The 17,847-nt window shown below is 38.4% G+C and overlaps 1 protein-coding gene across 1 annotated transcript in view; it reads left to right on the forward strand.

Annotated features, from left to right (window-relative positions):
- The first annotated feature begins 1,700 nt into the window (after positions 1-1,700).
- LOC135472417 (focadhesin-like) overlaps positions 1,701-17,847 on the forward strand; it is a 43,562-nt gene continuing 27,415 nt past the window's right edge. The window contains exons 1-3 of the mRNA XM_064751915.1: positions 1,701-1,730; positions 1,977-2,043; positions 3,801-3,903. Coding sequence (XP_064607985.1) covers positions 1,701-1,730; positions 1,977-2,043; positions 3,801-3,903 — 200 coding nt within the window. The remainder of the gene's footprint in view (positions 1,731-1,976; positions 2,044-3,800; positions 3,904-17,847) is intronic.

Here is a 17,847-nt window from a genome sequence, read left to right on the forward strand (position 1 = left end):
TGACATTAGATGACGATTATGGAAGTGAGAAAACCTGGGCTATATATACATTTGACATTACATGACAATTATGGAATTGAGAAAACCTGGGCTATATATACATTTGACATTAGGACGATGATTATGGAAGTGAGAAAACCTGGGCTATATATACATTTGACATTAGATGACGATTATGGAAGTGAGAAAACCTGGGCTATATATACATTTGACATTAGATGATGATAATGGAAGTGAGAAAGCCTGGGCTATATATACATTTGACATTAGATGATGATTATGGAAGTGAGAAAACCTGGGCTATATATACATTTGACATTAGATGATGATTATGGAAGTGAGAAAACCTGGGCTATATATACATTTGACATTAGATGATGATAATGGAAGTGAGAAAGCCTGGGCTATATATACATTTGACATTAGATGACGATTATGGAAGTGAGAAAACCTGGGCTATATATACATTTGACATTAGATGATGATAATGGAAGTGAGAAAACCTGGGCTATATATACATTTGACATTAGATGACGATTATGGAAGTGAGAAAACCTGGGCTATATATACATTTGACATTAGATGATGATAATGGAAGTGAGAAAACCTGGGCTATATATACAAGAGCATTTGACAAGAGTAATTTGCCCATTTTTAACTTTTTTTTTTTTGATTCTCATCTACCTGTAATAGTAATAGGTGACCATGTTAAATACAGCCATGTAGATTTTGTCCATATATACTTGTACATTTTGTCCATATATACATGTAGATTTTGTGCATATATACATGTAGATTTTGTGCATATTATACATGTAGATTTTGTGCATATATACATGTACACAGGTATTCAAGTTTGGATTTGCATAAATATGGATTTGCTTGGCATGTTTAACACAAAATTTATTTGCACTTTTACATGCTTGATTAAGCAAAAAATAATGAACTTGAGCATTTCCTGTAGCTCGAAGATGACGTTATTTCCAGTTCACTGAATATTTCTGCTTTTCCCTGTTGAACCTTAAATTTCTTTAAAATGTGTTTTTTGTATGCATCATTGGAATATTGGATTGCTGGTTGTGGAAATAGTGTAACATTTATGTTGCCTTAATAGCTGTAGCGCTTGTGCAATTTAAAATGGATTAAGAAACTGAGAATCTGTATAAAATGGGTTTATTGTGTCAATCTGAAGGCTCTGTCAGTATGTCAGCATGATTTAGCACTTTGCAATTGTGCGTTACACAGCTGACTTCAATGTAGCCATTATGCTGAGGTGGAGTATTCCCTGCATAATGGTTTGATGGCCAGATTTTTTATTCCAGACAGGCCAAGTCAAATGCTGTACATTGAAGTACATGCAGAAAGCAGAAAATATGTTGAATCTTCAAATGCTTCCAAACATGTAACAGTTCACAAAGGCTCCTGTCTACAAAGTGTAGGTAAAGTGTCTGAATGGGTGAAGGGTAAGAATTTGCTCACTATAGTGCAGTATATTCATGTCTGGAAGGTTTCTAGCTACAGGACCATTCAGCTGTTATAATATCTGGACTAATACGAACTTTAATTCTCTTAGTTCAGTTGTATCCTTCCATCAGGAGATATTATGTTCTATAGTTTTATTTTCCCAACACAAAGTTCACGTGAAGATATGGAGCAGCATAATTAAAGTGAAGTGAATAAATATAACCAGGCCAGTAAAGATGTTGGAGGAACAGTTGGTCTCCCAACAGGTACATGTACATTATTGCTGGTTTGTGTTGTGTTTTGTTATGAAATGAATTTAGCATTTATCAACTTGAAACTGTGTAGGTGTGCAGATGAGTGCTTGAAATGATTAATTGCTACATCTTAAATAACTTGTGGAACCTGGTATTTCAGGATTTCTAAGTTAATTAAGAATCTGGTCAGTTGCAGGGTAAACGTGGTGTACACCACCACGGTAGTATTTTCATGCCTTACTTTCCTCCAATTTTTAGGGCTACTCAAAGGGATACTTAGTTCAAACTTTGATACTGGAAGAGCAGTTCCTAAAGTCATTTAATGGTAATTATAGATACATAAAGGCAATTTGCCAGTGGTGCTGAACATATTGTCCATCCCTAATTCAACTAAAATTTCGCCCATAAAAGTGCATTTCAGAGGTAAATGCATTTTACAAAATATTATCTTTGGTGCGGAAACTTACAATTTTCCAACAGAATACCGCCCCATGCTCCAAGCAAACCTCACAACACTTTTCTACAATCAATAGAAGTCTGAGAATACAGGAAGCTGGGCAAGCTAGTCATGGACGAAGTGTAGGGTTCATTTGAGGTAATCTGCCATTATGCTCCATGAAAAAAGTAAAAAATTGAAAGTGACGGCATATCCTTGACAAAAACCATCTTAATATTGAAAAACCAGAATGGCGAAATTTGAAATTGATCATCAAACCATTAAACTCCTACATGTTAATTGAATAAATGTTACTATGTTCATGTGTTGATTTGCTCATATGATCCTAGCATTGCGAAATTAAGTCTTTGTGACAAATCGTGTGGACAGACTGCACATCTTTCAGGTCAACAGGATCTTCAAAAGTTCAAATCTCGCAAAAAGTCAAAAAGGAAGAGGAAGGAAATTCGCCCCGAAGGCAGAAATGATGTATTCAATTTACATTCATTTCTGAGCTATTCTGTGAATAGTTTTTCAAGACATTTTCTGCATGGCTTTTGATAATGATGGATGTGGTTTTTGTCTCCATATCTTTCGTAAGATGTTAAGGGTTTGTAAAAACCACTACAATCAGCTCCCTATCTTCAACAAATCTGATAGATATCAATTGAATTGTTCAGGCCTGTACTGTGGAGTATTCATATCAATGTCATCTATATTCTGGATTCTTCAATGAGACTTGTATAATGTTTCCTCATTGGAAGGATGTGCCGCAGTGTTTCATGGTACATATGATTTATCATCATTGCACAATAATGTTTTAATACCTATCCATTGTGATTAAGTTCACCAAACTAAACTAAGCTTATTATAAACATGGGTTTAAAGATATATCTGTGTTAAAAAATGCCAGAGTTTTCTACATGCTTTGATTCACACCAGCCATTTGTGCAGTATTGTCATTTTGTTCTACACGTTATTCAGTGAAATCTCATTAAAATAACAACATATGATACTTTTTCAGAAAGGTTGACTAAGCTACTTTCCATTGAAATATGTTTTATCCAGTTGTTGTCTTGTCCTTTAATTCTTACTCTAGCTGTGTCAGTCTTACTCTAGCTGTGTCAGTCTTACTCTAGCTGTGTCAGTCTTACTCTAGCTGTGTCAGTCTTGAATTCTTGTCAGTGTAATCCTGAAGCAAGACGTTATTTTATATAATTTCAACAAAGTTTAGCAACAGTTTGTACAGATACGCTGGCGACATTGATACATTCAAGATGAGTTTTATCTTTGAGGCTCCTTAATTGTCTAACATTATTTCCTCTTCAATCCCCTCAAGTTTCTTTCTTTTTTCTTCAAGCATGTATATAAGGATGAGCACTTCTGAATGAAAATCAATAACAAACAACAAAGAGTTTGGGTTTCTTTTTGTGAGAATATTGATATAGCTCACACTTGATTCTCAATATTTTTTTTTTCAGGAAATTTTCAAAACAAATGCTGAAAACCTAAAATTATGCAGTGGTCGAGATCCAATTTCTTTGAACATGTTGCAGGTAGTGCATTACATTTGTTTTATAACAAATGAAGAATTTATTTCATTTTCTCTGGAAATAATGTGAACCAATTTCTCTTTTCTGTTTTAGGAATTTGTCAGGGGATTATTCAGGGTGTGAAGGAGTTACTTCTGTTACAGATTGCCCTAGAGACGGCATCAGGACACACGTACCAATGTCCTTACTCTATAAGGTAAGGTCTTACAGGTGTGATGTGAATAAAACATCCTTAGATAATTAAGGCTTGGAGGTGACTTAAGCATCTAAACACACTTTGTTGTGACAGAAAGTCCTAATTCAGTGTATCTGACCTGCCTGGAGATTTATCTGTGTTTTTATTGCTATCTTGATGTTATTTGTGAGCTAGACGGCTGATATTGAGCAAAATATACCAATCGGTTATCCAATTTAAGCTGACCTTCTGATGGGCATGTCATTCACTCTGGAAAATTGCTTGAAGTTCATTTTGAATGTGTCTTTTTCAGGGCTATCATAACTTTACTATATCATTAATACTGAAAACTCCTCATACATACTTCAAATTGTATCCAGTAGTGGAAAAAATAATGACATAGTTTTGCACTGAGATCGTTGGGTTTCACATAATAATCCTAGAAGACTAATGATCAAGCAGTAATGTTCAGTGATGGTACATATTCGCAGCAGGTGTGCTGGCTCATGTCCGCTGTATGCATCGTCACAGTCACTGTGAGGTAAAGTATACAGCGTCCTGTCCAGTCTGTGGAGGGCTCTACCTCGGGTTTCCTCCGACCAAATGCTGGTGAGGGCTCTGCCTCAGATTTTCTCCCACCAAATGCTCATAGAAGGCTCTGCCTCAGGTATCCTCCCACCAAATGCTCATAGAAGGCTCTGCCTCATGTATCCTCCCACTAAATGCTGGGTGGACGGCTTTCCCTCATGTATCCTCCCACCAAATTCTGGTGGAGGGCTTTGCCTCATATATCCTCCCACGGAAATGCTGATGGAGGGCTTTTCCTCATGTATCCTCCCACCAAATGCTGGTGGAGGGCTCTGCCTCATGTATCCTCCCACCAAATTCTGGTGGAGGGTTTGCCTCATGTATCCTCCCACCAAATGCTGGTGGAGGGCTTTGCCTCATGTATCCTCCCACCAAATGCTGATGGAGGGCTTTGCCTCATGTATCCTCCCACCAAATGCTGGTGGAGGGCTTTTCCTCATGTATCCTCCCACCAAATGCTGGTGGAGGGCTTTGCCTCATGTATCCTCCCACCAAAATCTGGTGAGGGCTCTGCCTCAGGTTTCCTCCCACCAAATGCTGGTGGAGGGCTCAGCCTCGGGGTTTATTCTACCAGATGCTGGCTGCTGTGCATGAGTGAATTAGATATACAAATAAATAAATCTTCATGTTTAGGTAATTATATGAACTTGTTAGTCAACTCACTCAACTCGTAAAACTTCATGAATATTCCTTGTGATTTGTTATAGTTTAATGCAACGTTTATAGAAGAAAATCTGCTCTCATTATAAATCAGTTTCACATGCATGAATATGAAAGTTTATATACCCTCCCAGAGTAATGCTAGCTGTCTTCCTAGAAGTGAAATATCTTGAATATGGAGTAAAACACTAATTAAATATATAAATAGATAAATAAAAGTATATACAAATTTAGTTCCTGACGTAGTATATTAAGGTTATTGTGAACCCTAAATCCTCAGGCTTGTCACTTTAGAGGAAAGAGCAACTTTCAGTGCAATTCATACACATTTGTAAGCTGATTTCGAAGATACAAACATTGATTGGATTGGCCAGTTTCAGGGCTTCAAAAAAAGTGTAATTTTTTTTTACCAGTGTACACAGAGTATTGCCTTCAGCATAAGCTTGAATAAACACCTTCAAGCATGCAAAAAGATTGGAGAATTACTATGGCTACAGTATAATTGTGCAAAGCTAAGTTCAGTCTCTGTGTTTATGTGGTCATCGTGAATAACCTTGTGAAATGCTCAGTTCAGTCTCTGTGTTTATGTGGTCATCGTGAATAACTTGTGAAATGCTCAGTTTCAGTCTCTGTGTTTATGTGTCATCGTGAATAACCTTGTGAAATGCTGAGTTCAGCCTCTGTGTGTTTATGTGGTCATCGTGAATAACCTTGTGAAATGCTCAGTTCAGCCTCTGTGTTTATGTGGTCATCGTGAATAACCTTGTGAAATGCTCAGTTCAGCCTCTGTGTTTATGTGGTTCATCGTGATAACCTTGTGAAATGCTCAGTTCAGCCTCTGTGTTTATGTGGTCATCGTGAATAACCTTGTGAATGTGCTCAGTTCAGTCTCTGTGTTTATGTGGTCATCGTGAATAACCTTGTGAAGTGCTCAGTTCAGTCTCTGTGTTTATGTGGTCATCGTGAATAACCTTGTGAAGTGCTCAGTTCAGTCTCTGTGTTTATGTGGTCATCGTGAATAAACCTTGTGAAGTGCTCAGTTCAGTCTCTGTGTTTATGTGGTCATCGTGAATAACCTTGTGAAGTGCTCAGTTCAGCCTCTGTGTTTATGTGGTCATCGTGAATAACCTTGTGAAATGCTAGTTCAGTCTCTGTGTTTATGTGGTCATCGTGAATAACCTTGTGAAATGCTAAGTCAGTCTCTGTGTTTATGTGGTCATCGTGAATAACCTTGTGAAGTGCTCAGTTCAGTCTCTGTGTTTATGTGGTCATCGTGAATAACCTTGTGAAATGCTCAGTTCAGTCTCTGTGTTTATGTGGTCATCGTGAATAACCTTGTGAAATGCTCAGTTCAGCCTCTGTGTTTATTGTGGTCATCGTGAATAACCTTGTGAAGTGCTCAGTTCAGTCTCTGTGTTTATGTGGTCATCGTGAATAACCTTGTGAAGTGCTCAGTTCAGCCTCTGTGTTTATGTGGTCATCGTTAATAACCTTGTGAAATGCTCAGTTCAGCCTCTGTGTTTATGTGGTCTCGTGAAATAACCTTGTGAAATGCTCAGTTCAGTCTCTGTGTTTATGTGGTCATCGTGAATAACCTTGTGAAAGGCTCAGTTCAGCCTCTGTGTTTATGTGGTCATCGTGAATAACCTTGTGAAGTGCTCAGTTCAGTCTCTGTGTTTATGTGGTCATCGTGAATAACTTTGTGAAGTGCTCAGTCAGCCTCTGTGTTTATGTGGTCATCGTGAATAACGTGAATAACCTTGTGAAATGCTCAGTTCAGTCTCTGTGTTTATGTGGTCATCGTGAATAACCTTGTGAAATGGTAAGTTCAGTCTGTGTTTATGTGGTCATCGTGAATAACCTTGTGAAATGCTCAGTTCAGTCTCTGTGTTCATGTGGTCATCGTGAATAACCTTGTGAAATGCTCAGTTCAGTCTCTGTGTTTATGTGGTCATCGTGAATAACCTTGTGAAGTGCTCAGTTCAGTCTCTGTGTTTATGTGGTCATCGTGAATAACCTTGTGAAGTGCTCAGTTCAGCCTCTGTGTTTATGTGGTCATCATGAATAACCTTGTGAAATGCTAAGTTCAGTCTCTGTGTTTATGTGGTCATCGTGGAATAACCTTGTGAAATGCTAAGTTCAGTCTCTGTGTTTTATGTGGTCATCGTGAATAACCTTGGTGAAGTGCTCAGTTCAGGTCTCTGTGTTTATGTGGTCATCGTGAATAACCTTGTGAAATGCTAAGTTTCAGTCTCTGTGTTTATGTGGTCATCGTGAATAACCTTGTGAAATGCTCAGTTCAGTCTCTGTGTTTATGTGGTCATCGTGAATAACCTTGTGAAATGCTAAGTTCAGTCTCTGTGTTGATGTCGTCATCTTGAATGACCTTGTGAAATGCTCAGTTCAGCCTCTGTGTTTATGTGGTCATCATGAATAACCTTGTGAAAGGCTAAGTTCAGTCTCTGTGTTGACGTGGTCATTGTGAATGACCTTGTGAAATGCTCAGTTCAGCCTCTGTGTTTATGTGGTCATCGTGAATAACCTTGTGAAATGCTAAGTTCAGTCTCTGTGTTTATGTGGTCATCGTGAATAACCTTGTGAAATGCTCAGTTCAGTCTCTGTGTTTATGTGGTCATCGTGAATAACCTTGTGAAATGCTAAGTTCAGTCTCTGTGTTTATGTGGTCATCGTGAATAACCTTGTGAAATGCTCAGTTCAGTCTCTGTGTTTATGTGGTCATCGTGAATAACCTTGTGAAATGTTGAGCTCAGCCTCTGTGTTTATGTGGTCATCATGAATAACCTTGTGAAATGCTCAGTTCAGTCTCTCTGTTTATGTTTGTCATCGTGAATGACCTTGCGAAGTTCAGTCTCTCTGTGCATGGTTATATGAGAACGATTTATTTTATTTATTTATTTGACTGGTGTATTATGCATAGAGAAAGATTTAAAGAACAGGCTCTGCTTTGTTTAATATTTAGTTGATGTTGGACGTTTTTATTGGGATGGTTTTTTTTAGTTATAAAGGACAGATCAGTGCCATTCTGTGATCTGACATCTACCTGTGTTTGGATTTATGTTATGGAGGCTATTAAAAGGCTATATGAAGAGCTTTTCATCATGCTAGTTCATGCAGTTATGTCACTGCTATGTCGATACTGAGCTCCCTCTAAATGATTAAAACTTTCAACTTGTACAAAGATCCGAATAATTCATGTTTCACTCGTCCTTTTTTTTTTTATCACCTCTTTTTATCACCTGTTTGTAACGTACATTAGAAAGTAGCCACATCGCAGTGTGGGTATACACTCAATGGCTTCTGCGGATTCATCACTCACGACTGGTTATTTGTGTCCTCTGGAAAAATTGAAATAAGATGCTATTCTCTACCCCACTCTGAATGGCTGCATGACTTTTGTGCTGAGCTATTAATGATTCACAACCTTGTCCATGGAAACGCTAGATCATTTTGTTTGTAGTCTTTATGGAAATACAGGAGTGCCTAAACTGATTGCGATGAGTTTTTCACCACAAAAGAAATCATTTACTTCAGTACAACATTGATGAAGTACAATGTATAGCCTCTGGAGTAGATTTATGATGTGTGAACAGCATCAATTACTAAACAGATTCCTGTGCAGATCAGTGTATAGAATGTAGGGCCGTGCTGATTTTTGTGTTTTCCCTGACAGTATAATGTACTGTGGCAAACAGAACTAATATCCAAAATTGAAACTTCACACTTTGGTGTCACATATGCCCCAGTGGATGGACACAAATTCTGGTTGTGTTTTTGTCGAGGAAAGCTAGTATATCTCCTTTGGGAATTTATTGCTGTGCATGATATGTCATATTTGAGGATTTGCAAGTCCTTCTTTGTCTTTATTTTGAAATAGAGAACTCTTTCTAGTATTTTAGGCAAATACCAAATTTTAAAGATAAACAATTGTCTTACACTCCGTTGCTCACCACACATGCATGTGTAATCTTGTTACTCAAGAAAACAACATTATATCAATTCTAATTTTTCCTAAACAGTAGAATTTATGGATTTTAATTTGTTTTTAATGTACTGTATACCTGCATGTCTGTGTTGACTCCTCAACACTTAATGCGTCTATCATGGGGCACATGTAGCTACTAACTTGCCCATTTATCATTCGATCTATCCTCTGGTCAATCAATCCTCCCATCCATCCCTCCCTCGCCGCAATATGGCTGAAATATTGCCGATGTGGAGTTAAGCCATAATCATTTATTTATTCCCATCAAGCCATCCATCCATCTGTCCATCCATCAATCTTTCTGTCCATCCATCTGTTCACCCATTATCAAACTATCCTGTCCATTGATCCTTCATCCTTCAGTCCATCGATCTCTTTAACCTCCTGTCAATCGATCCATCTATCCATTTATAATCTAATAACCCATCCATCGATCCTCCCTTCCATCCATCTTTCAGTCTATCCACCCATCTATCCTCCTGTCCATCCACCCATCTATCCTCCTGTCCATCGATCCCCCCTTCGATCCATTTTGCAGTCCATCCACCCATCTATACTCCTGTCCATCGAGCCTCCCATCCATATGTTCATCCATCTGTCCACCCACTGTCCATCCATTTGACCATCCTCCCATCCATCAATCTGCATGGCCATCCATCCATCTGTCCACCCACTGTCCATCCATTTGACCATCTACCCATCCATCCATCTGCTTGGCCATCTATCCAACTGTCCACCCACTGTCCATCCATTTGACCATCTACCCATCCATCCATCTGCATGGCCATCTATCCAACTGTCCACCCACTGTCCATCCATTTGACCATCTACCCATCCATCCATCTGCATGGCCATCTATTCATATGTCCACCCACTGTCCATCCATTTGACCATCTACCCATCGATCCATCTGCATAGCCATCTATTCAGCTGTCTACCCACTGTCCATCCATTTGACCATCTACCCATCCATCCATCTGCATGGCCATCTATCCAGCTGTGTACCCACTGTCCATCCATTTGACCATCTACCCATCCATCCATCTGCTTGGCCATCTATCCTTCTGTCCACCCATTTGACCATCCTCCCATCCATCAATCTGCGTGGCCATCCATCCATCTGCCCACCCACTGTTCATCCATTTGACCATCTACCCATCCATCCATCTGCATGGCCATCTATCCAACTGTCCACCCACTGTCCATCCATTTGACCATCTACCCATCCATCCATCTGCATGGCCATCTATCCAACTGTCCACCCACTGTCCATCCATTTGACCATATACCCATCCATCCATCTGCATGGCCATCTATTCATATGTCCACCCACTGTCCATCCATTTGACCATCTACCCATCCATCCATCTGCATGGCCATCTATTCAGCTGTCTACCCACTGTCCATCCATTTGACCATCTACCCATTCATCCATCTGCATGGCCATCTATCCAGCTGTGTACCCACTGTCCATCCATTTGACCATCTACCCATCCATCCATCTGCTTGGCCATCTATCCTTCTGTCCACCCACTGTCCATCCATTTGACCATCTACCCATCGATCCATCTGCATGGCCATCTATCCAACTGTCCACCCACTGTCCATCCATTTGACCATCTACCCATCCATCCATCTGCATGGCCATCTATCCAACTGTCTACCCACTGTCCATCCATTTGACCATCCTCCCGTCCCTCTCATCCATCAGTCTGCATGGCCATCCATCCATTGGAGTTGAATAAGTCCAAGTATCTAAAGTCTCCGTATAGGGATCACTGATTATGTTGGCTGATGGGTTCATGGGACCCTGCAAATTGCCAGTGTGTTGAGAACTAGCCAAAAGGGAATTCTGAAACTTACAGGTTACATGGAGTACATTATAGTGATGGCATTGGTGAAAGTCTCCTGGGTCCAAGTGCCCTGAGTTAACTTGAACCACAGTGAAGTTTTGATGAAAGTTTTGGAAAAGCTGTGAAATTCTGTCTAAATAGGTCCTGGAAAGTTACGGAAATAACCATGATCAGATTTGCATGTTTAATGATTTTGGTGGGATTTGAATCCGGTTTTCTGTAATATTTAAATATGTATTCTATTACTCTTATATTTAAATTTAGTTTGAGAAAAGTCCTGAAGCTCACACAGGTTAAATTGTGTAAGTGAAAATGGAAAACCATCTCATTGGGTGCAATCTTTTTTCAAAGTTAGGTGATCTGTTTTCTTTAATATATAATTGTATATACATTGTATATATATGTAAGCTTATTGTAAGTATATTACAGTTTGACTCAAAGAGAGACTGTGGTCAGTCTGTATATGAGAAAATACTTTGCTATTCTATGCTAGACGTGTTTCACAGTTAGGTTATATGCCTATTAATACTGGATCACTGACTAAAGATGACATGAGTACAGATGAATGCTGTTTTCTTCATTGAAGGCACGCCACCTGTGTATAGTGTATATCAATGGAATATATTGACCCACATCCAACTGATACATTGAACATAAAAAGAAGTTTTGAGACTTCTGGCATATCATATAGGTAGACACCTAGTAACAAATGTTGCTGCCACAGGCAGTTCTGAAGCTGCTGATTTGATCAGGTTTTTGGCAACACTGCCTAACCCTTCGTTGATGAATCATTGCGGTTGATTTGAACTGTCAGGATATTCCATTAATCTGCAATTGGATTCATGACAGTATGACACCGGCCTGGCTAAAACGTTTCTATACTGGACTGTAGATAAAGATGTCTGGTAGACACACCAGCTGTGAATGGATCTAACCCCATCAATTAAATTAAGCCAGGCTAATCTTTTGATTGACGTGTACCTATCGTATTCCATCTTATTCAGTAATTCTTGTCTGCAGTATAGAGTTGAATGCTGGTGAAGCTATAAGTTTGGAATTCTACCTATGTTTTTAAAAGTATAAAGTATTTAAAAATTATATTTGATTTAAATGTTTAAACCATGAATTACCAAAATACTGAAATAGCATGGTGAAATGAATCAGGGATTCTGACATGCATGTACATGACTCAGAGCAATGGCAATCTTGTGAAAATGCTGTCTGTACAGATGACACCTTTTTATCTCTTAAGTGATTGGACAACAGTGGTAAGGACAGGTGTTAAAACACTTAATGCCTACCGATTTGTAAGCGGGGAGGGGTAAGTGGCACTGTTTTAACCTCATGATAAAAACATCCATTAGACTGAATGCTCCAGTGAAAACTGCATTTATTGTTTTTTTGTGAAGTTTGTAAGCTGTAAGTGCATGGTTTCAAATCATGATTTTGCTGGTTTAGTTTTGGTTAATTACATAAAGGTTTTTTGTGCAAATACCTGAACTGGCCAAGGACAGTGGAGTACATTGTACATTAAGTAATTTAAGTTTCCTCAGCTCTTACAGGATAAAGAAAAAAAATACAACTGAAGTTATTTCAGAAGAGGGATCCAAACAGACCTAAACATGCATAGGATTTTTTGTATTACATGTTTTGTAAATCTGTAAATCACCTTTTCATGTGGAATTCTTCAGATTCCATGGGATATGCGAAATTAGAGAAACATGATGTCATGGCATCCGTATGCTAGGCCCTTTAGTATTAGAGACCAGGTACTCCTCTGTTGTGCCAAGTACATGTACTGTCCCGCTTATTATTACAACTGAAGGCCGTGCTTTGACATATTCCACTGCCACTTTCTTGTTGGAAATGGCTTATAAAAGTATATCAGACTGGTATAGATTTCATTTAGAAAGGGAATTAAGTAACAGTATTATTGTTATTAGTTATTAAACTTTCTGAATATAGCACATATTCTAGTGCTGAAAATTGGCTGAGATAAGTGCGGGTTTCGAACCAGCGACCTTAGAGTTAGGCACCAAATACATGTCAACCACCTAGACCACTCTATACCTGCCTGATATATTCACCTAAGGGAGCTGTGTCACTTCTGATCATCAGAGAGGTAATGCATGTTCGCCATAAAGTCTACCGGTCAGCTACCTCCTATTTTTGTGGGAGGCCTGTTGGTCGTTTGGTCTAGACAGTAATGACGTATTGCTGGTGATTTGGTATCTGACTCCAGAATTCGCTGGTTCGAAACCCACAGTGGTCTCAGCCAATTTTCAGCACTAGAATCTGTGCTATATTCAGAAAGTGTAATCCCTAATTACGATAATACTGTTATATCAGAATTGTGTTGTAATCAGAAGGAAAACAGCTGATCTAACTCTACGTGTAACTGCTTATGTGTGTGGCAAATTGGTGAACTAGGAATGGGCCTTCTCGGATGGTAGGAATATCTCACCTTTGATTGGTTATGAGCAAGGTGGCCCGTTCTATTTTCCCTACCTGTTCATGGGCGTTTTTCGCTTACTTTGAACTGCGATATCTCGTTTATCCAACATCATAAAGTAAAAAGTGATATTTTTTTTTTAACTTTAAATGTGACTCTTTAATGGTACATAAATACATTTGACCTAGTGTTGTCTTTTAATTGAAAAATCAGTCAAATATATGGAAAAAAAAGACGTGGTACATAATCCAGGATTATAACACAATGAAAAATCTCCGTGAACTCATCTGACACCTGAGAAATTGTATTCAGTTTGGAATCAACTCAACATGCCAGTCTACTTTCATTTGTCTGACATTCATGCATCCTCAAAATCTGAACAGCATTGGTGGTATTTTACTTGTTGTAAGTCATTCTGTAACATTATCTGCGATAAAAACCTATTCTTCCTGCTCTTGAAATGGAGAATCCTCAGACCACACCCGATATCTCTTGGATATGGCTGATTTGATCTTTCTGTTAACTCCCTGGGTTCCTTAATAACATGGATACGCTTGGCAACTCAATGATTAGGCTTTTATTTGTTTGACCCCATGCCGATTAGGCGTAAAACATCGGGAGGCTGTGCCAATATTCACTAGAGTTCAATAATTTGCATCCCTCATCCAGACATACTTTGCCCGCCTCCTCTAGGGCTGTTGTCGCACAATTCGTCATGGGGGAAGCAGAATCAATAGGGTATCAGTGGGGCGTGAGTTCTCGCATTGATACCTACTCTCTGTGTGAAAGGCCCTGATTTTGAAGATGTCTAGGAAAGGTGACCTTGGCATAACCTTGTTGCTATGACACTGACCCTTTAAACCAACTTAATGAAAGTGGGTTAGTTTCATTTCATCATGTAGGCTGGAGGACATTTTCGCTTGTACAGTGTGCATCTGTATTGAAAGTGGAAGGGACTGGAAACTGGCCTTTCATGCACTCCCAGATTTAATTTGTCACAGAAATGTAAGCTCTTGTGAGAAAAATGTCGAGGCAACTCTAGTGTATAATACTGGCCTTCCAAAGTTTATGTCAGAGATTTTGGTTGTCAGTCGATGGCTTGTGGTATAATATTGAAGATACTCTCTCCATAAGCCATTAATTGTTCACGATTTACCGGATGAGTTCAGATTTACTCTGTGGAGATTCTTAGAGACAAAACTGATTTAAAGTAAAGCTTATTACTGAAGCTTATGTATCTCTTACTGGTGGTGAAGTTAAGTCGTATGTGAAACATAGGTAATTGTAAACGTCAGTCATTTTAGATCTTCAGGGACACCATTTCCATGCTTGTTGAACAGCGAGATAGTGTAAATGCGCCAATATGTACCTTTGTAAATAACCCAAGAGCCTTTAAGCTGGCCATCTGGTTGGCAAGTATCTTATTGTGGAATAAGATTTTACCGAAATTGTGGGATCAGATCATGTCTGCATCTTCATAAGTGATGTAGGATAATATAAACTGAGCCTTAAACTCAGGCCACACTCACCTCTCTGACCATTACATCTCATCAGACTATCTAAATATTGATAAACCACAATTTAGCACAGAAAAGTTTCATGACGTGTTCATTTTATACTGTGAGTTTAATAATGATAATAATAATTCATCTTTGTATGTTACATCCAAGGCTGTGCCTGTCAGAACTCATGACTCCGCAGTCGATCTGCCCTGACCAGTGAGGTAGCATACAATTTCCTTCACCTGGTTATTAATGTATAAACCTGAACTCCGTTGAATCATTTTAGAGCCTATTAGTGAATAAATAAATAAATAACAAAAGTTAACATTGCTGTTATGCAAGAACTCTTAAATTTGTCATTGGAAATATGTCCGAAAATGCACATTTTTAGAGGGTAATATATATCATAAATATTTCTCGTGGTGGTGAAACTAGTAAAGACATTAAGCCATATTCATTCATTCATTTTCTGGCAAGTACCATACAAACAAACCTCAAAAACCCTTTATAAAATTTAAAAGAAGTCTCCAAATCAGGTGAAATGATTATCTTAAATCATGGATGCTTCAATTTTAGATCAGAACAGCAGTACATAGACAACCAGGTGAAAACTGTAAGCTTTATAATTGAGCATACTGTGTTTCACAGCCAGGTATTTTAGATCAGAACAGTAGTACATTGACAACCAGGTGAAAACTGTAAGCTTTATAATTGAGCATACTGTGTTTCACAGCCTGGTATTTTAGATCAGGACAGCAGTACATAGACTACAGGTGAAAACTGTAAGCTTTATAATTGAGCATACTGTGTTTCACAACCTGGTATTTTAGATCAGAACAGCAGTACATAGACAACCAGGTGAAAACTGTAAGCTTTATAATTGAGTATACTGTTTTTCACAGCCTGGTATTTTAGATCAGAACAGCAGTACATAGACAACCAGGTGAAAACTGTAAGCTTTATAATTGAGTATACTGTTTTTCACAGCCTGGTATTTTAGATCAGATCAGTAGTACATAGACAACCAGGTGAAAACTGTAAGCTTTATAATTGAGCATACTGTTTTTCACAGCCTGGTATTTTAGATCAGAACAGCAGTACATAGACAACCAGGTGAAAACTGTAAGCTTTATAATTGAGCATACTGTTTTTCACAGCCTGGTATTTTAGATCAGAACAGCAGTACATAGACAACCAAGTGAAAACTGTAAGCCTTATAATTGAGCATACTGTGTTTCACAGCCTGGTATTTTAGATCATAACAGCAGTACCTAGACAACCAGGTGAAAAATGTAAGCTTTATAATTGAGCATACTGTGTTTCACAGCCTGGTATTTTAGATCAGAACAGCAGTACATAGACAACCAAGTGAAAACTGTAAGCTTTATAATTGAGCGTACTGTTTTTCACAGCCTGGTATTTTAGATCAGAACAGCAGTACATAGACAACCAGGTGAAAACTGTAAGCTTTATAATTGAGCATACTGTGTTTCACAGCCTGGTATTTTAGATCAGAACAGCAGTACATAGACAACCAGGTGAAAACTGTAAGCTTTATAATTGAGCGTACTGTTTTTCACAGCCTGGTATTTTAGATCAGAACAGCAGTACATTGACAACCAAGTGAAAACTGTAAGCTTTATAATTGAGCATACTGTGTTTCACAGCCTGGTATTTTAGATCAGAACAGCAGTACATAGACAACCAGGTGAAAACTGTAAGCTTTATAATTGAGCGTACTGTTTTTCACAGCCTGGTATTTTAGATCAGAACAGCAGTACATAGACAACCAAGTGAAAACTGTAAGCTTTATAATTGAGCATACTGTGTTTCACAGCCTGGTATTTTAGATCAGAACAGCAGTACATAGACAACCAGGTGAAAACTGTAAGCTTTATCATTGAGCATACTGTGTTTCACAGCCTGGTAGTTTAGATCAGAACAGTAGTACATAGACAACCAGGTGAAAAATGTAAGCTTTATCATTGAGCATACTGTGTTTCACAGCCTGGTATTTTAGATCAGAACAGCAGTACATAGACAACCAGGTGAAAACTGTAAGCTTTATAATTGAGCATACTGTGTTTCACAGCCTGGTATTTTAGATCAGAACAGTAGTACATTGACAACCAGGTGAAAACTGTAAGCTTTATAATTGAGCATGCTGTGTTTTACAGCCGGGTATTTTAGATCAAAACAGCAGTACTTAGACAACCAGGTGAAAACTGTAAGGTTTACAATTGAACATACTGTGTTTCACAGCCTGGTATTTTAGATCAGAACAGCAGTACATAGACAACCAGGTGAAAACTGTAAGCTTTATAATTGAGCATACTGTGTTTCACAGCCTGGTATTTTAGATCAGAACAGCAGTACATTGACAACCAGGTGAAAACTGTAAGCTTTATCATTGAGCATACTGTGTTTCACAGCCTGGTATTTTAGATCAGAACAGCAGTACATAGACAACCAGGTGAAAAATGTAAGCTTTATAATTGAGCATACTGTGTTTCACAGCCAGGTATTTTAGATCAGAACAGTAGTACATAGACAACCAGGTGAAAACTGTAAGCTTTATAATTGAGCATACTGTGTTTCACAGCCTGGTATTTTAGATCAGAACAGTAGTACATAGACAACCAGGTGAAAACTGTAAGCTTTATAATTGAGCATACTGTGTTTTACAGCCGGGTATTTTAGATCAAAACAGCAGTACTTAGACAACCAGGTGAAAACTGTAAGGTTTACAATTGAACATACTGTGTTTCACAGCCTGGTATTTTAGATCAGAACAGCAGTACATAGACAACCAGGTGAAAACTGTAAGCTTTATAATTGAGCATACTGTGTTTCACAGCCTGGTATTTTAGATCAGAACAGCAGTACATTGACAACCAGGTGAAAACT

Source organism: Liolophura sinensis, chromosome 8 (genome assembly GCF_032854445.1).
Source record: "Liolophura sinensis isolate JHLJ2023 chromosome 8, CUHK_Ljap_v2, whole genome shotgun sequence".
In the NCBI taxonomy this organism is placed as follows: Eukaryota; Metazoa; Mollusca; class Polyplacophora; order Chitonida; family Chitonidae; genus Liolophura; species Liolophura sinensis.